Source organism: Coloeus monedula, assembly GCF_965178545.1.
Source record: "Coloeus monedula genome assembly, chromosome: 17".
In the NCBI taxonomy this organism is placed as follows: domain Eukaryota; kingdom Metazoa; phylum Chordata; class Aves; order Passeriformes; family Corvidae; genus Coloeus; species Coloeus monedula.
The window spans coordinates 11,924,830-11,951,055 of NC_138797.1; the positions used below are offsets into that span (position 1 = coordinate 11,924,830).

At 41.9% G+C, this 26,226-nt stretch overlaps 1 protein-coding gene across 1 annotated transcript in view; it reads right to left on the minus strand.

Moving 5' to 3' along the window:
- The window catches only part of CDH4 (cadherin 4), a gene marked incomplete at both ends in the record, with an annotated part of 419,822 nt that overhangs the window by 143,291 nt on the left and 250,305 nt on the right, over positions 1-26,226 (minus strand). Inside the window, 2 exons of the mRNA XM_082292618.1 lie at positions 6,969-7,145; positions 23,031-23,254. Of these exons, the coding sequence (XP_082148744.1) occupies positions 6,969-7,145; positions 23,031-23,254 (401 nt within the window). The remainder of the gene's footprint in view (positions 1-6,968; positions 7,146-23,030; positions 23,255-26,226) is intronic.

Here is a 26,226-nt window from a genome sequence, read left to right on the forward strand (position 1 = left end):
CTGAAAAAGTCAGATCCTGCACAGAAAAATACCTAAGCAAATGCTATATGGATCACAGCTGGACTTCAGGATCTTAAAGGTCTTTCCCAACCTAGAAAATTCTATCATTCCATGTCTCTCACTTACAGTTTGTATTTAACCAGCAGTCATCAGTAGTAGGGTCCCAAATCCCTGCTAGTATATCCCACTCCTCTGCCACAGGGGATGCTGAGTGACTGCAAAACAGTTTGAAACATCAACCACAAGGTCAGACCACATGTTTGTTATCCCAATCTCCTCCCAGTCTGACATGGTGTACCCCAAATTAATGACTTGAAGTTAATCAGAAATATTATCAATGATTTTTGAGACTTCTGAAATGGCATGCTGATACTTCCCGATCAGTGGGTGCAGTCTCACTGTTGCCAATGGCTTCTGAGAATCTCAGTTTTTATGTTATGTGGGAAATTAAAAATGGTTCCATTTCCTTCATGCAACTGGGATGCCGTATTCAAAGGAGATTTATCACTCCCAATCACATGGCATTTTATGATTTAGTGGGGCATTTTTCTACTCACGTTACTATTCCCAAAGCATCCTGGAAAATGGCAAAAACTCAAGGGCAGCTTTTTTAGCTGAACTGGGCAATAGGAGTCCTTGATATCTGTCTGCAAAGTGTCAATCACCTTTAAATCCGAACCTCACTTAAGACGGTTCTCCTTGAGTAAGTGACAAGGCCAGTCTGGCAAAATGAAATTCTTCAGTAATACATTGACAAACTCAGAACCACAGAGCACCAAATTCCCCTCAGTCTGGATTTGAATGCATAAATAAATAAGGCTCTTGCATTTATTTCTGCTAGAAGATTGTATTATTCCTTTCTGCAATTATGGAAAAATGCAGAGCACAGGCAAGATTTAGTGTCTGAGTTTTTGCTGCAAGACTTGTGTCAGTAGAAAGGCGTTTGTGCTCTTGGGAATCAAAGTGAGATTCACCCATTTGTGGCAGGTGTTTTAAGCACTCAGCCTAACAATCTACCCACGCATGGCACTACAGCAATTCAACGACTAAATTAAATCTCTGAATATTAAATTAATGATGGAAATCTAAAATATTAATATATTCTAATTGAATATTCTCCGATAAATTATCTAGGCATTCTCAGCAATTTGATTTTACTTTCATTTCTTAAGGAACTTTCAGCTGCATAAATACAGCTATTAAAGCAATTCAAAAAGGGAACATTTTCTGCTCAGACAAGAGAACTCTAAACACAAAGAATCTAAAAATTTCTTTCATATGATTGATTAAATCATAGAGCCCAAGACAGCTGAATCATTAAATGACTGCTTTCCTTCAGTCCCTCTGGCTTTAGCAAGGACAATATAAATTCCCTATGGGCCTGAATACAAGGAAATACAATATGTATAATTACAGTATAGGCTTGAATGCTGTTTAAGAGAATTTTAAATGGAGCATTTATGCTGTAGCTGCACTTTTCAATCCATAATGCTGGAAGTGCGTGTGCATGGAAAGCCCATAAAGCACTGGGCATCTGCTTCCTTCGACCTAGATTCCCAAATGGCACACGCTGGGGTAGCCCCACCAGCTCTGGCAGAGATGTGTGATTTGCATCAGGATCGGCCCTTCTGTTTTTGTGAATGCTGGAAATTGAGAAAGGCATCATCAGAGAGAATGCAAACAAAGGGATGTCCTTTGAGGAGTGCATATAGCGTGGAGTAGGTTTAGGAATTTCCTTCAGACTGCAGGTTTTAAAGGAATTTCAAATGGACATGTCAAGAAAGTAGCACTGTGTGGTATTTCCCTTTCTCCACTCATTTCGTGAGTCATGTGCGAGTCCTGGTTTGGTAACTCACACACACAGAGGAGAGCTCAATACCAGAGCCAAGACTGTGGCAACACTAACATTTAATGAACCATTTTCCTGCTCATCTTTCTCTCTTTGCTGTCAGGTTGGTTTGTGGTGTGAAACTGCAGTCAAGCCAAGAGCTGTGGCAATCTACATCCTCGAACCAGCTTTCAAAGAAAGGCTGTACCTCTCTAGAGCACCACAACCTGCACAACATCCCATTTCCTCTCCACCCTCTGGGCTTGCTCCTTCTTATCTTGGTCTGATTGTCACAGTAAGGCCAAATCCCCTCATTCCTGAATTTCAGCTGATGATGCTCACAGGGCATCACAAAAGTGAGGTGCACTGAGAGCCAGAACCAGCCATTTTTTTCTCTGAGTGTGTTTGTGGTTGGTAAGGCAAAAGAAACACCTGTTCCTGTGGAGAACAAGGAAGATCTAGGTCTATTTGTAATCAAGGCTGTCTGCGTCTCTCTCAGGAAAAGTAAGGTCTGATGTCCTTTGGGAAGCATTTGCAAGGCCTTTTCTCAACAAACCTTCTCTCACCACAGACAGATGCCATCTGTCTTGCAGCTGGGAGCTAATGGATTCTGCACTGCCAATTTCACAGCAGTGAGCAACGCTGTGATAGAGGAGGCAAGAGGGATTTCCTACAATAAAACTATTTAAAACTGTGCAAAGGCACACGCTGAAACAGCCATGAGGAGCAAAGGAGATGGCAACATTGAGGGCTCGTGGTCCAAGCTGGCAGGGATTTCACAGCTCAGTGTGCCTTCTGTGTCTCCAGCACCAGGATTTCAGACTTTGGGAGAGATGTCTCACCCATTTCCTGCACCAGGGTGAGCTGTGGCTCACAGACAGCTGGAGAGTGTGCTATCAACTTTTTTTCATATTAAATATTCAATGTCATTGGATAGCTTAAGATGTGCTAAACCCACCCAGGAGTCCAGCACACCGTTTTGCAGTGCATCAAGAGGAGCTCTCTGCTCCCTAAACGTTCCCTGTGCTGCTGGAAACCCGACCTGACAACGACACCTCCACTGAGCAGCAACACAAGAGTCTTCAGATACATTATATTCTGCCAACTTTCCAAGCCACTTCACGACTTTCTGATTAAATTTACATAAAATTCATCCTTCCCTCTTATTCCCCGTTACACACATCAGGTTATTTCTAGTATTCTTGTGGCTGAGATCACCAGCCCTCGGATATGGGAGCCCATGCTGTGCCTGTAGCATGCAATCAAGGCAGTTTGTGAGAGCACCAAGATCCTGTCTTGGTCATCCTCAGGGGATTTTCATGCTGGTGTAATGAGAACAAGTTGTTCATTATAAGAGATCTAACAGGAAACTAATACATTTTTCAGTTCCATGTTTAATAAAGGCAAGCTGGAAAAATTACGGTCTATGAAGTGCAAGATGGGAGGCTCTAAGAGCTCTGGAAAGGTCCTGGAGATGAACTGAAAGTTTGGAGCCCTCACAAAGGAGAACAAAGGTGCAGTGGTTGTTAGAGGAGCCCATTATCTAAGCATGTCAAAGATGACCAAAGGCCAATTCTGCACAAGACTTGGTTTTTTTAAATGAATTCTTTTCATGCAGCCCATTGAGATGGACCAAGACTTGCTTTGAAAACTGAGTCGAGATTCACATTAAAAGCAGCTGGAGACTGACTTGTGGATCCGAAACTGAGATTCTTCTTGAAGTTCAAAAGAGGATGAATACAAGATAAGCTAATAGATAATTAGATAATAGATAATTAAGAATTAGCTACGCATGTAGCTAAAAAGGATGAGTCAGTGAGAAAATAGACAGTGCTCAGCAAGGGTGCAACTATTTAATATATTATCTTAGCTGATCAGTGTGCCTGCATGAGTCATTTGCTTGGAGAAGGAGGGGGATTTCATATTGTTTTTGTATTTTTAATAGGCATTTTTATGGACTTCAGTTATAATAATGAGAGTACCTGACAATTAGTAATGAAATTAGCCTCACTACAGTGAAATATTTCACAGCATGTACAATATTATTCCTAGTACAAAGGTGGAAGTGAAGCAGAAGGAAATTAAACCCAAGATTGTCATAAATGTTTCCAAAATAAATAAGCATATATCAATAAATTTTGATAACTGTTTTCTCAGCTCAAAGACAAAAGCAGAATTTACAAAACATTTTTTATACTAACAAATTATTTTTAGCTTATAAATGTCAGATGTTTATTTAAACTCTTCGAAGAGTAAGTAAATCTTTTCAGCAGCCAAAACTAATTAGAAATTCCTATTATTATTTTTTCAGCTATTATTTTTTCTGAAACACATTTCCTAGTTAGTGTGGTTGATGTATATGAACAGACACGGATATTCCTCTGAAAGAAAAAACCCTGTAATTAACTGAAGGGATTGTTTGGCAGGGATAATGTTTCTTTTTTCTTTTTTTTCTCTAAAAACTTTTTCATTTAACATATTTTATCAGAATGAAATGGTTTAATGAGCAGAGAATTATAGTTGATCCCAGCTGAACCAGACAGAGCTGCCTTTCGAGGTGTGTGGCTCCCATCAAGCTGCATTCACCTTTGCTATGATTTAAACTTCATTCAGGCACAGCCATGCTAAAAATACTGACAAGTAACTAATCAACTTCCATAAAATGGAATTTTTACCTTCACAATAGGAAGCAGGAGTAGGAGGGAACCCAAAAGATTTGCCTATGCATTTTAAATTAGTCTGACCTATAAAAACGCAAACAGCAAGTGGTTCTCTGAAATTGTACTTCTGGTAGGGTTTTTTGGTTTTTTAATTTTGAAATTTTTCATGCCATCCCTTCCTCTCCTTGGAGGAAGCCAAAACCAAAGACAGCACTATGGAGGGACTGGTTTCCATTTGTTATACCTACAAAATGCAAGCTCAGGCAGGGCTTTCTGGACCAAAAAAAGTTCAGTGTCCAAGAACCAGCGGTAGGTTTGAAGGTCTTATATAAAATAGCAGAGAAAACTGTGACAGACCTGCTTCTGTACAAATGGAATCTGAGCTGCAACTTCACATGTGCACTTCTGGTTCCAGTTTGTGAGCAGATGGACACAGAAATATTCAGTGCCCAGTGAGCAAAAGCATGGGAAATCAGATCAAAACTGTTACCTAGATCTAGGAGACAGCAGAATGCTCCAGGGCAATCTGAAGATTATGTGGATGGAAATAATCAGATAGTGCTGGTCTTTGAAGATGTTGATTTGTCCTATTCTGGATAATTAAAGAGCAAAGTCTAACAGAGGGAGCTGTAACTCCTGATAGGAATCACCCAAGCTTCACATTCAGGCACCAGGAGAAAGGCCAGATGCTGCAGAGGAGCAGAAAACTCAACCCAAGGCTGCAACATCAGGGGTCTCACGCTTAATCAAGCTGCACTCTTTGTATGATCTTCCCTGTCATTACAATTCTTTCTGAATGTCAGGTGAGGAGGAAAACAGCCCTTTGTAAGCCAGTTTGGTTTTTTTTATTTCCCATCTCATTTTTACTTCATTTTCAGTGTTTCCTCTAACATCTGTATTCAAAAACTGCAATGGAATATATTGCTGAAAATCTGGGAGTTCTGCATTTCCATAAGCCAGGTTATCTTTCCAAGGTTACTGGTAGTCTAAGTGATGAATATAAATTCTTCTGTACCTATATAAAATTTATTATTTGTCGTTTCCATTAATATTAGAATTTTGCATAGTTGAGTCCTTCTGTTTCATCTCCAGACTGTAGGGTAAAAAGTGCCACAGAGATTTCAGTCCTTATAAATCAACAAATTTGCCATGGTAATCTGGTGCCAAGTTGTCCTCTCGCTGTCTAGACAAAAATCAAAAAAACCCAGTAGGGAATAGAAGAGAGCACAAGTTCATTTTGCAAGTACTACCCTTATTTTTCACAGGAATTCAAGATTTATTCTAAATTATTAATTTAGAAAGGCATTTTTGACACATCAGGTTATTCTCCTCTTCAGACATTTCTTCAGCTTAGTAGGATAACACATTAATGGGTCACTCCATACCCAGCACTGCTGACCACGCAAAGACTCCTTGGCTTCCCTCCCTGTTTTTCCAGGGCAGACATAAAACCACTTGTCACCTCGTCCTTTTTTAGTCCTTACTGTACTTCCCTAATTGCACAGAGAAATGACACCAACAATCCAAGCTTGTCCAGTCCTTGGTGAATTGGGAACCATGCCCCTTCCTTCCTCCCAGACACAGGCTGTGCACAAGAGTATCAATGTGAAACAGGTAATGATGCAACTCATGAGAGTCCAGGCACTGCTTCAAGAGGACTAAATGAACTTCCTGAGAAGGGATGCCAAGGACACAGCACTGCTACTCAAAATAACTTCTGAAATTCTATAATTGTTGCCATTTTCTTCCAAGGGGAGAGCTGCAAATGTCTGCCAAGGAGTTTTTTTGTTTTTTGGTGGGGTTTTTTTTTTTTTTCAGCTAATCATTCGGCTGCTCTAAAAAACTGAAACCAGCACCCACAAGAGAAATAACAACACGTATTTGTATTTCACTAACATTTATCAACAGCAACAATAAATCAACCAAATGTCTCTGTAAAATACTCCTTTTCCCTTCCTTTTCTTTTCCTGTCATCCCATAATCATCACAAAAAACCACATGGGTAAACTTGATCTCAGAGATTATCCTCGTGAAGAAAGAAAGTAGCAACACAGGGAGGCTGCGGGATCCATCTGCAGCGGCGGCAGGCAGCCAACCTCCCCCGGGCCGCCGCGCATCTGTACCGGGACCGGAGGGAGGGAGGGCAGGGCAGGGAAGGATGCGGCGCCCTCATCGCTGGGTGCCACCGAGCCCAGCTTTTACACCTGCAGCCGTTTTCTGGATGAGAGCATGGGCAAAGTGCCATCCTGGCAGCAGCGCCAGTGTCTCGGGAGGGACTGGCTGGAAGGAGGCGATTAGGCTGCTGTCAGCTGGGGAGGGAAACTGGGGTGAGGCGCTTTGGAGCAGCATGGGAAAGGCAACTATTCCTGCAGGAGGGAGGAAGAGCAGAGAGCCTGTGCTTTGAGCCAGGCTTCACCAGACCCGCCACAAGAGCATCATTGTTATTAGCACTATTACCACTATTTCTTATTTTAACTTACCCGAACCAGCTGCTGTGGGAAGGGCCCTCTGGAGTTTTCTGGCACGTTGATGGGTGGGATGACCCAGTCCCGCTTCTGCCGCCGCAGCCCGTTGGCGCTCTGGTGCTGCCGCCAGGGCAGCAGGGTATCACTCTGCTGCTGAGCCAGCTCTCCAGGCAGTGCCTTCCTTCCTTTGGGCTGTTTTGGAAACAAGAAAGTAAGGCCAGTTAGCTTCTTCCTTGCTTCTTAGGACCTGTCCCAACAGTGATGTAAATGGTCATGTGGAACAAAGACACAACGTGCTTTATGGGCAGCTCTGCTGCCACTTTGTTTTCACAGAACCACAGAATCACAGAATCACCTAGGCTGGAAAAGACCTCGGAGATCATTAAGTCCAACCTATGGCCTTACACCACCTTATCAACTAAACAATTCACAAATATATGGAGCTGTAACTCCCAAGTCAAGATGCCTCCCAGAATGTATCATCTTCATTACACCACCTGCAAGGGCATGCAGCAGAACACTGGAGTAAAGAAGTTCCTGCAAATTTCCTATAAGTACAATTTACCAGAACACAAAAAATGGGAGAGGATTCCTTTACAGCTCATGTCATGCGTCAGATTTATAGTCTGGTATTGAGCACAAGCAGGGCTACAAGAACCTGCAGTCTGTGGTTCGGCAAAAGTATTCTGCCACACCATCCCAATGCCAGCCAGAGGGAGAGTCAGCCCCATGGCTGCAAGGGTGCATTAGTTCAGATTCTTAGTGCTTCATAACAAAGGATCTTTTTATGAGAGCTGTGTTTTAAACACAAATCCCAAAATATACACCCTACATTGCCTGGGAAGTGTAGTGCATCGCAGGCACAGTAAATTTTCATTATTTGGTGTGACTTTGAGTCCTTCTTTGCGGTATTTTTTTAAACTACGGTTTCTCTGCATAGCATATTTTGGTGTTGGAAATGTTACAGAGCTATGGATAAAAATGGAAATGGTGGGACCATGGTTTTGACTTAGAGCAACTGGCTCACTATTAGAAAATTTATGCCTTATAGAATGATGAATCAATGAAATGTAGATTTGGGAATGCTCTTCAGAGGTTATGCAGTCCCAATACTTAAATACTCTGTGGTCTTCTAGGATTCTGGCAATTACTTTTGAAAGTCTGCAGAAAAGATAACTAGCAAGGGCTTTTGTTACCATATGGTGACCTGCACTCCCACCAGAAAATGTTTAAACTTTCATAAATCACAAGACTGCAAGAGACATTCTCTTCATTTGAGGTAAGATCCAGTGGGAATACTGTTCTCTGAATTTTACAATTTTCAGCTTTTTTTCTCAAAAAAACCCCCTCCCACCCCAAAACCAATGCCCCCGTACACAAGAACATTGCAGGAAAAGCTATGAAAGCATTTTCTGAGGCTCCTGCCATTTTAAGCCACATTCACTGTTTGTCTTACTCCAAACATAAAAACCCAAACACCCTCCAAGCAGATATCTGTAGGCACTGATTTCAGTGGGAATCATTGCTTCTAGTTTGACGTAAATCTATCTATTAGCACATTTCAGTTCCTGATTGGGAGGCAAAGAAACAGGCAGTCACCTCAAGAGTAGGCAGTGTACATAAACTGAACAGTGTATGAAAGTTACACTGAGATGTGGCTCCAGAGCTATGTGGACCTTCTCCACAAAGGCTGGAGATGCTGAGAGCTGGGCACAGCAGCAAGGAGCCCATTCTCACTGCTTGATCATGGCTCTGATCTCTGTCACCTGTGGAGGGCAGACATCAGCTGGCTACAAGGATTGGAAGCATTTGTGCCAAAATGCAACTATTTTTACTGCAAGCCTTAAAACCAAGCCTGTTCCAGAGCTGAATTTTCACAGAACAGATAAGTATAGTCTTTTCAGTCACACACAGAGGCACATTCCTCAGGTCCTGTCTCACACTCATGATGTGGGTTGTGTTCACCTAAGTGCTGTTTACACACCTTCAATGAGATCACAACACCATGCTCAATATTTAGATGTTGCTCTTAAAATGCTCACTGAAGTGTGTAATGAACAAAGAAACAGAATCATGGTGTGGCAGTGGGAGACTTTCTTGGGATAGTCAGGATATTGGTAGGCACTGCTGACCTCTTCCTTCCTATGGAATGCAATCTGCTATATCCAATAGAGGTTCCATTTAAAAAGGGTTTTATTGCCAAGAAAGGTATAATTTCTGAACACTGATGAAAACAATGTTATCTAAGGAAGACACCCAGAAATGCATGACAACATGAAATAAGACTATGAGACATGAGCCACAGAAAAGTGGATATCTCCTATTTTTTTTAATTGGCTTGTGATTCCCAAATGGAAATCCTTTGAGAGCAGGTATTTGGATCAGTTTATGTAATTGGCAAGTGAGCATGGGGACAGATTATGAAAGGATGGTCAAATAATTTGTGCTCTGCTGAGTTTACACAGTGGAATGAGTCTGAACTAAAGACAGACTTGAGAATTAACATGAATCCCAGAGCTCCGTGTATACCGAAATAATTAGTGTCAGCTCAGCAAGGCAATACCAGCCTTTTTAGTCTGTATGAAATACTTGCTGGCAGGTGACTAGACAGTGACTAGCTTGCTTGTCACTCTTGATGATGTTTTCCTATATTAGAATAAATCATCAACATGACTCTGAATTTGATATGTAGAATTTCAAAGCATCTTGCAACAACAATTTTTTTTTTCCTTTTTTAAACAACAGTTCTCTTTTATCTTCATTTGTTGACAATGCATTCTCATGACCTTAATTTCTCTGGTGTTGTTTAAATATGTTGTACATGTTTTCTGCTGTTTAAAAGCTGTGAGACAAATGCAGTAACAAAGTCTGGTGAGTATAAATGCCAGAACTATTCAGATCTCTGACTGAAACATCCAAGAACATATCTGGAATAACAGCATCGTCTAACTGTGAGCCCCAGAAAACTCTCCTGTGTTTTTGAGTTTACAAGAATCTAAAGTTCAGCTCAAAAGCAGAGAGTGACACCAAATTCAATTAATTCTAAAATACAGCTTCCAATTCTGGTTTTGCTGAATAACAGTTTTTACTGAGATTACAACTGCTCCTTCTCTCATGGCCTCACTGGCCATATGCTTTCTGGAATCTCAGAAACATTTTTGAAAGATAAAGTATTCCTCTATCTTTTGTAGTGCCACCAGAACACAAACTGTCCATAGTCCTTCAAAAATTCCACACAAGCACCTGTAATACTGCGGCTTTAGGGTGGTTTCCCTCCCATTGTTTTGTGACTCTTTTATGTATGGCACAAGGGTGATGGTGTGCAGCACAAGGGAAGGCAATGCATGAAACACGTGGCCAGTGGAAAGTGAAATCCACTCTCCATTCCAAAAATTACACGGTGACATTTATTACTTGTTACAACAGGATCAAACTCCAAACTTTTCTACTTCTTTTGGAGATCTCTTTCTCTAGTGCTAGCACAATATCTGTTTCTTTTTAACTCACTTTCTTTTCCATGCTTCTGCCTTTCCGTGCTGGGTCCTAAAGTCCTGGTCACAGATGTGGATTGTTGCTCTGTCCCCTCTATAATTTGCTGGCAGAGAGAGAGGGGCAAAGCAAGATGCGTTCTAACCTAAGACTGTGAGTCTCAAGGTCTTTAGAGCCCCTTCATGGTCGCCAGCAACTGATGCCTTTTCTTGGTCTTAAAATCAAGAGTCAAACACAGTTAGAAGGGGAAAAAGGGATTTTACCTTGGTATTTATTTTAAGGATCTTTAGGTGCACTACATCTAGGTTGAATGCACTGAAATGCACACTACAATGCACACCCCTAAAAGATCTGGTATAACATTACAGGCCTTACTAATTAGCATATCCACCAAAAATTCTCCAGTGAGAGGCTCGAGTGAGCCCCCCTCCCCAAGGAACCTTCCCCTGGATGGTTCTATCTTAGTTTACAGAATGTGTTCTGGAGAGGACCTTGGGGTCTGGGGCACACTAACCTCCACCTACGAAGCTTCTAAAATGTTGAGTCTCTCAACTTGACAAACAAGTCCAAGAATGTAGGCAAAAAGCACTAAGAACACAGAAGTTGTAAAAAGGTGTAACAGTGGTATAAAAGAAAAGGCAAAAAAATCTTCATGGCATTACAAACACAGAACATGTGAGCACAGTCTTTGGTAACACAAAGATAACTAAAGGAGGACATAAAATAGTCAGATAATTCAGTAATTATGCCTGTCTATCACTTTAGGACACTGATAAGCTAGAGAAAAACAGCCGAGCCAAAACAGATGAAAACCTTCAAGATCAAGGTGAAAAAGTAATTACAAAGTGTGGGACGAAGAAAAACAATGGGAGAAGAGCCCATGCTGGCATGTAAACTTGTTAGGAGAGTTTGGATTCAGTAGGATCTAATGCCTTAGTATTTGTATTGGGGCCGAATCTTTCAGAGCTTGCTCATGAAGCTGAGCAGTCCTGTGCTGGCTGCAATATTTAAAGCCCAAATTCTGCAAGCCTGGGATTGACACTTGGCTCTGAGTTATCCCATGTCTCTTCCAGTGGGCTTCTGGCCCATAACTGTGACACACATGGACAACACCAATGCTGGCAAATCATAACGCAGCCATTGCATCTTCTGCTGATAAATGCTTCTTTGGAATGTACAACTCTAATATTTGTTATGAGCAGTTGTAGGGCAGGGGAAGAGCCTCTTGGAGACCATCCTCCCTGAGTTTGATAAGGCAGTCATGCTGAAGAACTGAGGATTCACTGCAGCACAGTGTGGCAGAATCTGCCCTGCAATTCCCCTTGCTACTTTTTTGGTTTGGGTTTTTTTTGGCTATTAGCTGAAATCAATTAAAAACATACTGAAGTCAATCAGAAACCTTTCACTGAGATGGCAGATCAAGCTCTCAGAAAGCAATGGGAGGTTGGAGGAGGTGCAGCCTCACCTCTAAGTATTGTGAGAAGAACTTTCTTCTCCCAGGCTGCTTCACAGAAGGTGAAGGGGTGTCTTGGAGTCCATGTCAACAGCTTCAATAGCCTCTTCCAGGAGCCATTTCCAGTCCCTTTTCAGTCTAGAATTGCCTTTAAGGATGGGGAACACAACCTGCTGCATTTGGAAGAGGACACGGAGCTAAACCCCAAAGGGACTGTCAGACTTCAAAACCAGATTTAGGACACCTTACTCCAAACTGGTGTGGCTGTAGGGTGCTTCAACTAACTCCAATTACACTGATGTTGAGAGCTCAGGGACATTCCTTGTCTGCACTTGGCACTGAGAATAAAGGATGAGTTGGAAAAGCCATCTAGCGAGTCTATAAGCTCCTATCAGTGTTGGTCTTGGACTCGTCAGCCTTTCAGTTGTTGGGAGACTCAGACTAAACCCAACCTCTGCTCGTAAAAGAGGTCAAAAAATAATCCCCTGAAAGAACAGGACACGTGGGATGCCAGCAGCCCCTCCAGCTCTATCCTGCTCGTGACAAGGCGGCTACGAGCCGCTGACTTTTCACTAGTCCACAAATAAAACCAGAGAGTGTGAAGAAACACCAGCTTCCACCTTCCGCTACACTTAGCAGTAGCCAGTCTCGCCAGCTGGCTTGTCTCCCCTCCCAGCCAACCTGCCTTTGATATCCGTCAGCCTCTGGCTACGGAGACATCTGGAAGTTATTATCCAGCAGAGCGTATCACAAACCCATTTACATAATATAGTATCATATTTTGTGTTCCTGCTTAGCTGAGCATTTTGGATCACTCTAGTGTTTGGGTAAATAAGCCACCATTCCCTGTATAGAAATAACAAGTGAGTCTTAGGGTATGTTTGGTGGAGATTAATAATTTCATAGGGTTCAACCCGAAAAATGAAATGCTCCAGATTCAGCCCTAAAATATATTATTCTTGCACTTGTAATAAAAAGTACCTGCAATTGAAGTAGAGGAAATAATGCCTCTATTTCCCAGGTATCAAAATTATTTATGATTTAACCTGTTTTATTTATATGCCAGTCTTATTATTTTCATAGGATCTTTAACACTTCACACTACACATTTTTCAGAAAAGAAATAATACTTGGGTTACTTTGTTTCTATGTCACTCGTAGGGTTTAACTGAGGCAACGTGTTTTTAATATATTTTTATCAATACAAGGGGATACAAAGCCACCTTTAGTCCATTGCTCAAACATATTTCCCTTCATCTCCTATATCAATATACATTTTGAAAACTGGTTCGATTTTCTACCAGGGAAAAAAAAGAATCTATTTAAAAATATTTAATCTGAAGCATTTTTGCTTGTTTCCATGGTAGCTGCGGAAAGGACAGGAGAAAACGATATTTACCAAACAGAAAATAAGACAATGAAAATAGAGCTTAGTTCTTTAACAAAGGGAACATGAGAGCGCTGCAGAATAAACATTTGCATGAGTTCTGTTTGAAGGAAACAACATTTTGCTGACATCAGAGATGGCAGTGGAGGACGAATGAACCCTTTTTTCCCAAAATGCACCATTTCTCCAGTTTTTGATCTTTCAGCATAGAAAGATATTCCATTTTGTGTTCTCATACAGTAGAATGAAAGGGTTGCAGAACAAACAGCAAATTTATTTATTTTACGGTAATTGATTCCTTTTTTATTTAGGTCACTGCTGAATTTGCTGAAGTTGGAGACAGGAAAAAAGTAGTTTTAAAAAGATCAGACTTTTTATTTTAGACTTTAATTTATTATAGTTGTGCTATGTGAAGCTATTATTTAGGAAGTGCACAGGTAAGGAATCCATAATCTGTTTTTCTCCTTATCCACCCTCTAGAACTCTGTGATGACAGTGTGTATTAGCTTTATTTACTAATAGTTGTAAGCTGTGGTAAATTTAATCAAAGATAGCTTCATGTCACATCCCATTACCATCATGGCATAAATTGCCATTCATGAATGATTTGTGTCAAAGAGCTCTGAAAACTATTGTTTTAGCAGCAAGATGTTCCAACATGCACAGCTCTTCAGCAGGGGCATTAAATTAATGTGTTTGCAGAGAAGCCACTAATTGACAATGAGATGGGATTTTGGCAGTACACTTCCGCTTTAAAGATAATGAACAGCGTTCAGACACAGAGAAGAACCCCCTCTGCTCCTAAAACTATACAAGTAATTTCTGGTATAAACAAGAATAGAGGGAACCAATCCTGACAGGATATTTCCAGTACCCAAGCAAGCTGTTTGATCATCACGACTTCCAAAAGCAAACAGTGCAATTGCAGCGTTTGTGACCTTTATCAAATCTGGCTACGTACAGTCAAGAATGTTATGTTTGGTTAGGAACTCATTAAACAAAATTACCTCTCTATTTATAGAAACCATACAAGTACAGTATAAAACATTTTAATTAAATCAGCTAGTTAAGCAAAAATTCATTACTTTTTGTTTTTATCAGCTAGCAGTGGGGCTGCATAGAGTAGTTCACATTAGAGTCAATTAGTAAGAAAAATTGTCAGATTTGGCAAGTGCATGAGCTTCCAGAACACATCAGCTGACAGAGAAGAAAAAGTCTGACTAAAAGCTAACCAAGTTACTGCCCTCAGAGGAGGAGAATGAGCCACGTAACACACACAAATGCATCAGCCATGCCAAAACCTCTTGTTCCCAAGGAGTCAGTGTCAAAGCTCTACATGCCGTGTTCCTTGAGAGCTGAAAAATGAGGCATGCATGCAAATTTAAGGTTGTTAGGTATCTGGCTGGCTTTGCAGGCTTTGGAAAATTTTACCCGATAGAAGTAATAAAATGTGATCAGCGTGACCGAGGAATCAAAATGTTCCTTGGTTTTGCAGGGCTGCAAAGCAAGAAAAAAGCTGAAGAAGAGTAGCAGGTAAAACCAGGGAATTTTTAAATAGGGAGAACATGACACAGTGGCTTGTGAGTCAGGCAGGAGAAGATCCTTTCTTTGCAAAAGGTGCAGCAGGGCCCTTTGTGGGTAACTGTAATTAAATGCTGAGTTAAGTCTGGACTCCGGTGAAAAGAGATGCACCAGCTCTGGGCATAACCTATGTGGTTACCACAGAAGGCTCTTGTTTAAAAAACTCAACAAATACATGTTATTCTCTATTATCAGAAAACCTAACAAGGTTGGTGAGGGTCCCATGGACACAGGCTGCAGCTAATGCCCCTGGGGCCAGAACGGGGCTTTCCGGGTGCCTGCTGACCAGGCTTGGACAGGAGGTGTTGATTTTCCAGCAGAATTTAACTGAAATTCAGAAATCTCCTGAACTCACACACACCTTCTGCTGGGTAAGTTATCACCAATTTAAGCTGAAATGTAGCCCAGTCACCAGAGCACTTCAATAGGCTTCGCTTTTGTGCTGCAGTCAGGACGGGCACGGGCAGCACGCTCACTTCGTTACTGAGCAGACACAAAATGCCCACGGGATCTCTAAGGGATGGGAGTTTCAGCTGGGAAGGAGAGGCAGAGCTGTGCTCAGACTTATTCTGTGGTACCACACGGATGATTAGAGGCAGCTCCTGGCCAGTGCACTGCTGGCAGGGTTTTAAATGATCTGCCTCTTCCATTCTCTGGAAGAATCACGTATCAAAGCAGGTACATTAGAAATCCATCTGCCTTTGGTGGAATCTTTCATGGCTCCCACAGGTTTCCAGCACCTGTGATACTCTCCTTGTCACTGTCAGGCTTTGAATATTGCAAGAGCCTTCAATGGACAGAAGAAGATGACATCATCCACAAAGCACAGCTCTTGATGTACTTTTCCTCCTCAGTTTAAGGCTTGAACATCTTATCCCAACTAGAAAAGTTCTGATGAGGTTGTTTCCTTGCAAAGCTCCCCACATCAACTTGACCTTTTCACACTCCCTTTGTAAGATCTAATCTCACAGTACTTCTCAGGTAGGATTGTTTAAGAAACATCTAAATTACTGTTGTACTCTACCTTCTAGTGTTTACAAAGAGACACTTCTATCTTCAAGTTAATGTCATTCTCATAATTTGGAGAAGCCATACACAATGGCTTCAGAACCACAAGTACTTCTCAAGAGCAGGGCTATTAAATCACAAAATACTCATACTTGTTACCTGTAGGTTGGGAATAAAGGTGGTAGATCTTGCCACATACTATACAGTGAAAACCACTATTGCAGCTTGGAATTACCTCTCTCATTCTGCACCTAATCTTGAGAAAAATGTAGGAAATATCTGGGCTAGCAAGCTGAGTTCTTCCCCCCCCCAATAAAACTTCTAACAAATAATTGAAGACATGGTTCCAAAACACATTTCTTTTGCTTCTAAAACTCAGACTACTACAAGTGCTCTTCATCACAGAAAGAACCAGGAGCAAGTCTACCCCTTAAAAAGCCTGTGAAAAATTTTAATCCCATTTTATTTTTCTAAAGCATGAGGTTCAAAAGATACATGAATTAAAATAATCATAATGAATTAAATGTAACAATACTCCTCCTCTTCATAATGTTTGCAAGTAAAAAGATCACAAGAGATTTAAAAGATCACAGGCGCTGCTGCTACTTTAGCACAAAGCAAAGTAATTCAGTCTGGTACTTCTCCTCAGTGCTAGCGTGAGAATTTGCCCTTTCAAGTTATCCTTTGGTTATTTCAAGAGGCTCTTGAGAAAAGACTGTTCTTCTTTTTTTTTTCTCCAATTCCAGAGTGCACCTAAGAAATGCTCAAATTTGACCATGAGGACACATTTAATTTATCTCCATAATTTATCTCCATAATTTATCTCCAAGCCTGAGTTTGAATGCTTTGCTGGGTGGGGACAGTGTTTGAGATCCCACTCCTTGCCAGGCCTTCAGGCCACCCTGCCCTGCTGGACACCCATCCCTGGCTCCTCTCTTCCAGCTGGACATGCCACAGAGTCACTACCTCATCCAAAAATCCAGGACCTGGCCTCCAGAGGCTGGGAGGAGCCAAAACTCTCCTTCACACTGAGCTTGTTTCTACCAATCTGTCTCAGCTTGCTGGGCCAAAGAAAAGATCCTGGACACCCAAAACCCCTAAAAAAAAGTTTATTTTTATGGGTGTGCCTCCACGAAGCAATTTTTGTCTGTACTCAAACTCATGTTTACAAGCAGCTGTCAGCAGATTATCACACCGGTGAAGGTATTGAAGGTATTTTTAGGATATCCAGTCCAAAATACTTTTTTTCAAGTGGCAGTCAGACTTCAGCAGTTACCAACAAAGAACATGAAATGGGAGGTCAAAAGCTTTGATCTGGCAAGGGCAAGGCACACATCACAGGCAGGAGCACGCAGCAGTCCATGGGGTTTGTTTTATCAGAAAAAACTTATTTCTGCGTAGGCAGTTCAATCCTTAGGACTTCTTTATGTTTGAAGGAAGACAGATCTGGAGTGAATTTCACTTACAGATGGTCTTTCGAGCATGGCTTTGAGCCTGACCCTTGGTATGATGCTGACTGCTTAAGAGCTAAATGCAGCAAGTGCAGTGCTTGGAAACTTCCCGTAGTGGGCTGATTTTCCAAGGCAATGAGCACCTGTGTGTCATAGCTTATCTTGGCTTCAGCACAAGGCAATGGGATTCAGCACACCTGAAAATCAGGCCAGGGAAGTTCACGTGTTTTCACAAACACCACTCTGGCCTCCCGCAATGATTACATGTGAGATGGTCAAATTCACGTAAGTATGAGGTCAGGCAAGTTCAGCAGATGCATCTTCATTAGACTTGCACAAGTATCATGAGCAGTCTCACTGGTAACAATTATATGATACTAATTTATTAGTCATCCTCTTTCTCATCTTTTCCACTGATCTGATTTGTTAAAACCCCAAACAGCATCTCACAAGTTATCTGAAGGAAACGGGAATCTCTGTATGTACCCTCCCTGACAGATAAATCCAGGTCTTGCTTCACTGATGAGATACAGAAATAAAAATCATTCCAGCTGCCATTTTGCTGGATTTAGTTACTGCCTTGGATTCCCCACAGAGGTAGTGAAAGAGAACAGTGTCAGTGTAATGACCCAGTACTTAAAATATGCATCAGTATTGTCAGAAAAAGGCAGGATGACAACTAAAACCTACTTTTTTCAGGCCTTCTCTAGGGATAAAACAGTTTGATGGGGCAAACTCCCATCACCTTGATACCATAGGTAACATCTCAATGCAGGAAAAAGAAGGAAGAAAGGAAGGGAACACATTTTTTCTTGTTTCCTCCAGGTGCACCCACTCCAGAGCATCAGGGAGACCGGAGTCATTGGAAGCACAGCTTCCACTGAAACTCTGATTTTCTTCCCTCAAGGGAAGGCTCCCCAGCCTCGTGCAGAGCATCTTGGCTGCACAGTAACCCAGGTCATGAATGAGAGCAGTGCTGAATAAGCCTTTCCTTGCCCAGAGACCTTTGTGCTTGTGATCAGCAGTACTTGGAATTTAAAACCTCAGCCAGGTAAAATACCACAGATGATTATTTAAAGGCTTTAAATAAAAGAAACCCTCTGTCTGTAAGAATCAGCTTTTCACATTCACATTGTATGGCTGTGGACTCATAGCTGGGTTATGAAAGCAGCCCAAAATAAGATGAGACATAATAAAACGCAAGCTGGTCTTAAGAAAGAATTGATTTCTGACAGCAGTTCTCAATGTTTTAAACACTAGCTGCAGACCTCATATACTTCCAAGTTTAATTGCACAATTCCCAATGATTTAACATTACAAAAATTTACATATTTCCATGCTCAGAATTTGAAAAGCTCAAACAACGAGAAACTTTGGTTGACATAAACATGATTCAAAGAAAACAGTATTTTGTTTTTCTAAACTAAGTCACTGGAAGCAGATGACTGACATCCTACATGTGCTGAATATATCCTGTACCTCTAAGCTCTTCTGCTGTGAATTCCTCTCTATGCTGTATTTCTATGATCTGGATTTTAACTTTTGAGGTGAGAACTACAGAAAAATAGATGGCTAAATAAATACACAAGAAAATCTGCCAGATGTGCCTTAGACACATGAAAGGACTGCAAATTAAAGAAAACAATCAATATAAATGAGAGGGTCAGAACTTCAGATGGGATGAGCCAACACAGGGAGTGGAGGAAGTAGATTTTCAAGGAATCATGAGGAGGAGCTTGGACTGATGGACGCAGAGGGCAGGGGTGGGGTGAGAAGGACAAATGATACAAATTTCTACTTGTGCACATGGAAGGACTTGAGTTTCTGTGACTAAAAAACACTCTGAAGACTGCAGTCCTCAGCACTGTCACTGTTCACAAACAGAATCTTCATTTTTAGACTTTTGGTTAAATCAATATCCAATTTTTCAAGATAACAGCATGCACTCTTTGAAAAGAAGACTACACAGCTAATTCCAGATAAGTAAAGCCTGGCTTTACTTTCTTTTCTTCTGGAGCATTATCCCACTCAAGTTCATCTTTTGCAAATGCTGACACAAGCCACAAAGACTTTATATTATTTCATAAAACAGCATTTTTTGTCTTTTCTTTTTGCTTTTTGCTTTTCTTCTCTTTTCTCTTTTCTTTTCTCTTTTCTTTTCTCTTTTCTCTTTCCTTCTTCCCAAACTTCACCCATAGCCCAGACTGATACTTTCAATTGGAAGAACAGGCAGCCAGACAAGAACAGTAGAAGAAACTTTATCTTAAGTATTTATTGTTATGCTGGAATATCACTCAGTTTCCTCTGGGGTAATTCAGCACTCTTGTGGGAAATATGTGACCTCATTTGCATTTTCTAATTGAATTGCTATCAGGTTCCCTGCAAGACTGAACAAAAAAGTTCCTTGAGTTACTAACATTGCTTGTATTAACGAGAAAAAAAAGTTTACATTCAGGTGTTTGCTGGGGAGGAGGGGAAATGTATGCTTCATGTATCATAAAATCCATTTTTAAAGTTATTTGCCTTCTTTTCTATCATTTCATCCTACTAGCATGACACTTTAACGTAGTAGTGAACTCTTTCATTACAGTGGTTTTCACTGAAAACTGGCAGGTTTGCCCAGGTTATTCAGTCATCTAAAGCAATCAGCACATTTATAAGGCTGACACTGTGAAAGAGGGGAAATTGTCACTGTATTGGGTCCCTCCCCATTAAAATGTCAGGTTGCATCAAGAGCAAGGCTCAGCTGGGGAATCTGGGGCACAGGAATGGACACCAAACCTGATTTTGCAGTGAAAGCACACAAGGGGAGGACTGTCCCAACAAGAAATGATCTGCTGCCTTGGAAGCCCTTGGCCACCACTCAAGTGCTCTCAGCCTGTTCCACAGTTTTTCCGTCTTACATATTCTGACAAGAAAGGATCACAGACACAAAGGATCATTTATTGATGGATTAATCCTCTGTGTTCTCCTGGAAAGCAGCCCACTGCCCCCACTGTGCAGGCAGGTTCGCTCCTGGACCCCCAAAACCTCAGCCGAAAAACATCAGTATCTCCTATAACATTTATTCTGTATTATAACCTCCACAATAAACCAAATATAAACCAAATATCTAATAATGGCCATTCCAGGAGGGCTGGTTTTGATGCAGCTTTAATCCCTGGATATTCATGAACTAAATTCTGATTTATCCTTTCAGAGGGGGTTCTGAGGGGAACCAAGTCCCTCATCACAAGGGGCTGCTCTCACTGAGGGCCGTTGCTCATGGAGAGGAGGAGGAACATGGCAAAAGGACTTTTTTTGTGCTGCAGGTGACAACAAACAGTGATCAGCAGGTGCAGTAACTGAATTTCATGCCAATTATTTATAATGTCTGGGAACTGTTCAGCATTTTTGCAAAATCAGTCACAAATTTACAAAGTAAAATGGAAATGAATGGATGCACTAGAAGAAAACTGGTCTCTCTCTCAGGTCACCTCCTTTCTCTCCCATATTTGCCATTTCTATATCCCGAATATAACAAAACAGTCTGAAATGTCTTTAAAAAAATATATATAGTCTACTTGAGTCATATTATACTACACTAAACCAAATGTGAAATCTGCTTCTAGTAAAAGCCATAAAACATGTAAGGGTCACGGCCTGAAACATATTGAACTGGTTATTGTAAGGTTTGGGGTTCTTTTTTCAGGACAAACACTATTATTTTTTAAAATAATCTCATAATCATATTTATTTCTTTAGTAAACAAAGGATTATTCAGCTTGCAAAAACCACAGGCATTTAAATAAAACACAAGTCGGATGCCTGCTACAGGGACGCACAATAACACTGCTTATGACCTTGTCATTAGTCTTGTTTTCCGTATTTTTCCAGCCTCAAACTACACTCTAATAAGGCTTTTAGAAAGGAGGGATATGAATTTTAAGAAGCTTAGCTCTCTGTTTTCAACCAGAGTTCAGATTACATTAACATTAGATGAATTTCCAACCAAATATTCTACTGAAACAGAAATGTGTGCTTATTCAGGTTTTTTTTTTTCTGCTACATTGAGAAGAAATTTAAAGCAGTATATAAGACATCTTACTTTGTTCCTTCAATATTTAATTACTTTTAGAAGGAAGCAATATTTCTTTGGTTAGAAATGGCAAATAGAGTTGACATAACACACAGGGCTTAATTACATCCTGCACAAGCCCAAGCCTTACTGAAGAGCAGCAGAAGTGTATTTATATGACTCTAAGCCCTGCAAAACCTTAGGGGTCAGTCCACTGGGCAAGTGAAAGATTTAAGTCTGTCCAAGTCCTTTCCTTTTTCTCTCACACGTGGCAAAAATTCTCCCAAACGGCACAGAGCCACATGGTGGAATTCTAAAAATTTGACACAGAAAGTCTCTCCTCCTTCCTCCATCCTGCCCTGCTCTCTGTCCAAGCACTGCAGAACTGAGGAAAGGAGAGGCCAGTTTTGCTGTCTGGACCATTACTGCCGTGTATTAATCCAAGTTACAGGTACATCCAATAGACCCCACCTGTCCCTGAAGAAGCCATGGCTGCTCCCAGGACTCATACCTTCATCCTTACTCTGCAGGTCTTCAAGATCCAGCAATAAATCAAGGTCTTGAACCAATTCCCTGCCGAATCCTGCCCAAATGTCACCACCCAACCAGCCCAGCATTGTGTTGGTTTGAGTCAGCACCAGATGAGATACCTGCATTTACTCCGTGTAGTAAACGATCTTCAGCCCAGACTAACACTGAAAATGGAAAGGTGAACTGCTGCTGCCAAAAATTATACGGACGAGGCAGGAAAGTGACAGCTACACCAGGGGCAGACCAGAAGAAATGTGTTTCATGGGGCAGCCCCCAGTTCCAGTGGCTCTGTGCAGCCCACCACCACGCCTCACTGAAGGAACACTGCTCTCAGGCTGCCACACAGGGACAGAGCCCTCCTGCTTTTCAGCTGTGCGTATGGAACTAAAGCAGAAAGAAACCATCTGTACCCTTCTGACTGAAACGCTGGCTCTGGCTTCTCTCTGTCGGGGTGGGCGAGGGGAGATGCTGGCACTGAGCAGAGGGGACGTTTGGCACCGCAGTGCCACGTTGTGCTTCGCTGCCTGCATCGCGCACGAGCACGTGTCCCTTATCGGGCAGCAGCAATGCTCCCTGTCCTTGCAAGGGAAGGAACAAGCTCAAATCTCCCCTCTGGAAGCTGCAGGGCCATGCAGATTGCTCGCAAGAGTAACTGTGAAAACCAGAGAGATGAGCAGCAGGGCAGAGCTGCCAGTGCATGACTCCAGGCCTGTGCTGTCACAAAAGGAATCTGAACTTACAGCCATCTACAAGATGGTTGACTTTGAGTCTGCACCCTTCATCTGCTGGTTTTACTAGGAGTCAAGAGAGATTATCAGCAGTGAAGTGCAAACATGATGCACATGACCTGCAGTGTATAACAGACAAGTGGTCGCTTTAAAAATACAGAAGTATGAACTTAGAGAACACTTCCTTCACTGGTGACCCTAAAGCATTTCTGTCAGAGAGGTTCAAGGATCATTTGCAAGGAATTTGATGCTACTCATGGTATCTCCTACTTGGACACTTCCTTATGAAGCCCAGACCAGGCAACATGAACACTCCAACGCCGTGTGAACCTTCCAATGGTTTGGGGCAAAGGAAGAACAAAGTAGGAAAAAGAGCTTTGAAAAACTCTTACCTTGTGTCCATTGTGTTGGGACTTCTCTGCCACCAGAAACCTGACCATGGCCTCCCATCTGCCCAGGGTCTGGGGGTCCCAGGCGGTCACCATCAGGATCAGCTGCTTGGAGGGCACCTGCAGGTGGTGGGCAGCGTACAGGGTCCCGTCCGCCCTCACCTTGAAGTCCAGGCTGTTGGTTTCATACCGCACACCCTTGTTACCAGCACAGTTATTAAATTTTACTAGAACAGAGAGGAAGAGATGGGAGAAATGTGTGAGATTGGCCTGATAAGGAAAGCAATCAAATACAAGTTTCAGACATTTAATTTTCACTGATGTCTTCTATATCTCTAATAACCATCAAGGAAATGATTTAACTGTTTCTTCGACCTTTCAGGAGTGCTCTTGTGCTTTATCTCTGTTCCCCAGGGAAGAAGTTGTAAGCCATTTTTAAAGTATTTGATACAGTTTCATTAGATCTCAAACACAGCTGTTCCCCATTTCTACAAGTGGATTTCTCCCTTGTCGCCATTATCTTTTAAATTCAACTGGAGTCTATTACCCACGCTGTGGGTATTTTTTTTCAGGAAATGTTCTCCATTTCCCTAACCCTTCAATAACCTACTTACCACATAGCCTATTTGCACATTCTTAACTGAAATTCAAAAGCCCATAACAATTCCATTATCAGAAATATAGAAAAAACAACAAAAAATTAAACGCAGAAATAAAAGTTTAAATCATTCTGGAGCACACATCTGCTGCTGGAACTGGACCCCCCCATCCTGAGCTGCATTCCCACCCTGGCCAATCCCTCACGTTACAGCTACTGCAAAAAGGAACTGTTAAACTGTGTGTCATAAACCATAACATGTCATTTGAAAGTCTACTTTGTCAGATCAAAGCTCCCCACTTGCTGATATTTTTATTTTCGTCTTTTTTTTTTGGTCAAAGTCTTTCACAGTCTAGTTTGAAAACTATTTTTATTGGCATTATGATACATGTCACATACATTAGACCAAGAAAAAACCAACCCTATTATATGACAGAATTGACAAATCTGATAGAAATTGAACCTGCAGCTAATAACACAGGAAACAAAACACTTTCTGCCATTCGAGTAATCCACGGGGCGGAACACACGTGGTGAAGGAAAACATATTGCACCCGTAAAAACATCTCAAGTGAGTGAGAATGGATGCACAGCCCTCCAGCTCGGATTGTTAGGCGGGTTCTCATGCTGAGATGCTCCAGCCTGCCCCGAAATGAGGAGAACCTTCTTGGCCAGCTCTGGTGAGCTTCAGCAGGAGCTTAATTCCTGCAGAAGAAGGGCTGGGTAAGATGGATCCTACCTAGACTGGCTGTGGTGGGACAAGGGATGCAGGGCACTTCAGGAGGAGCTTCTGGGACAGTTGTACCCCAACAGTCCCTTTCCCCTGCACCAACCACAGCTCTGCAGCGCTGCCCTGAGCTGAATCAAGGACGAATTTGGATCTAAATAAAGAAAAAAAACAACCACGGCACAGGTGAAGGAAAAAAGCAGCCAGGAAATGGCTCAACCCATCTGGCAGTCAAAGCCCCTGGCCGCATCAAAGGACAGAGAAATAAGGAGCAGACTGTGGCAGAGGAAGGGAAAATCCTTCCCCTCCTTCCCCAAACTGCACCCCACAATAACTGGGGTGCTGTGATCGTGTCACAACTGTGCATCTACAGAGGCTTTCTGTGCTGTGTATTTATTTAGACCACACTGGTACGTTTTTATGTGTGTGGTGGGAAGTGTTACCAAATGCTGCAGCAATTGCTGGGCACAAACAGCGAATGTCACACACTGATTTATAGAAAATAAGATGGATAAAGTTATCTAGTAGATAAAAAAACCTGAAAGCCCTGGATGAGGGTAAGCACACACGGTTTGGTGGCGCCTACAAGAACCGGGACAATCTCTGAGACCTGTGAGGGGAGATACCCCGGACCTCTGGGACCACCCTGCTGGGAGACCACCTTCATCTCTCTGGAATTTCTGCAAATCTCCCCTGCAGTCACAGCTACAATAGATACGTGTGAACATATCAAGCGCATCTTCACTTCTAAATGTTATTTATTTTCAGCTCAGCACCCTGGGCACTGTTAGAAACATGGCACATCAGCTGCACCCCTTTGCTGTGTAATGGCCATGCAGAACTCAGATTCCAACCCTACTCCCCAAGTACCCACGTATCATATACTGAGAGACATTTAAAGAAGGGAGAAAGGAGTGATATGATAATGACTGCACATTAAAAAACTCAGAGCTTACTTTGATTTTATTGAGATTAAAAGAAAGCCCTACAGTGTACCAGTAGTCTGAGAGAAAAAAACCCCAAACCCTTTCTATATGTGTAAATAGCGATTTCAGTATTCAAAGTACTTAAACATCTGCTTAAGACCCAGCTCATGGCTCCAAGATGCTGCTCTGGTGTCATATGTCACTGTGTCGACTTTTATGCTCCATTATCTAAAAATGGCTACCTCGTAGACAAAGTCCCTCTGTGACTTGCTAATTACTTCCATTAGTTTAAAACAAACTTAACTAGAGACGGAGAAAATCCTGAGAGAAATTGTCTGATTTCTTTTTTTTTTAACAAGCACCGTCTCTGCTCCACATTGCTCCTCTCAGGTAGCACAGGTAGGTGAACGCTCAGCAAGGGATTAGCACAAGCAGCTCCTCTCCTAAGAGCCTTTAGGAACTGCAAGAAAGGCTTCAAGGACACAAAGATTCCTCAGTTTTCAGTCACTCTGCACAGCAGCAATGGGCCCTGCCTCTCCTGGGCAGCTCTGCAGGAGATTTCAGCCACACAGGGATGACCCTGCTCAGCTCTGTCAGGCAGAGGAGCTGCTCTGGCTCCAGGCACTGTTCATACACAGCATAGGAAACACACTGGAAATGCAGGAGAGCTGAGCTTCCTTCACAGGGAAGGGCATGGCTTAGTGGTGGGGTTGGCAGTGCTGGGTGAACAGTCAGACCCAATGATCTTGGAGGTGTTTTCTAATCTAAATGAGTCTGTGATCAAAAATCCTAAATTATCCTCTTTGCTGGCCTTTGAAAACAAGACCTTGGGATGTTTACATGACTACTGAGCTGCACTGTTTTATACATATATATCTATATATATACACATATACACAAAGATCCACATAATCTATAAATCTCATTTAGATATATTTATATAAAAAA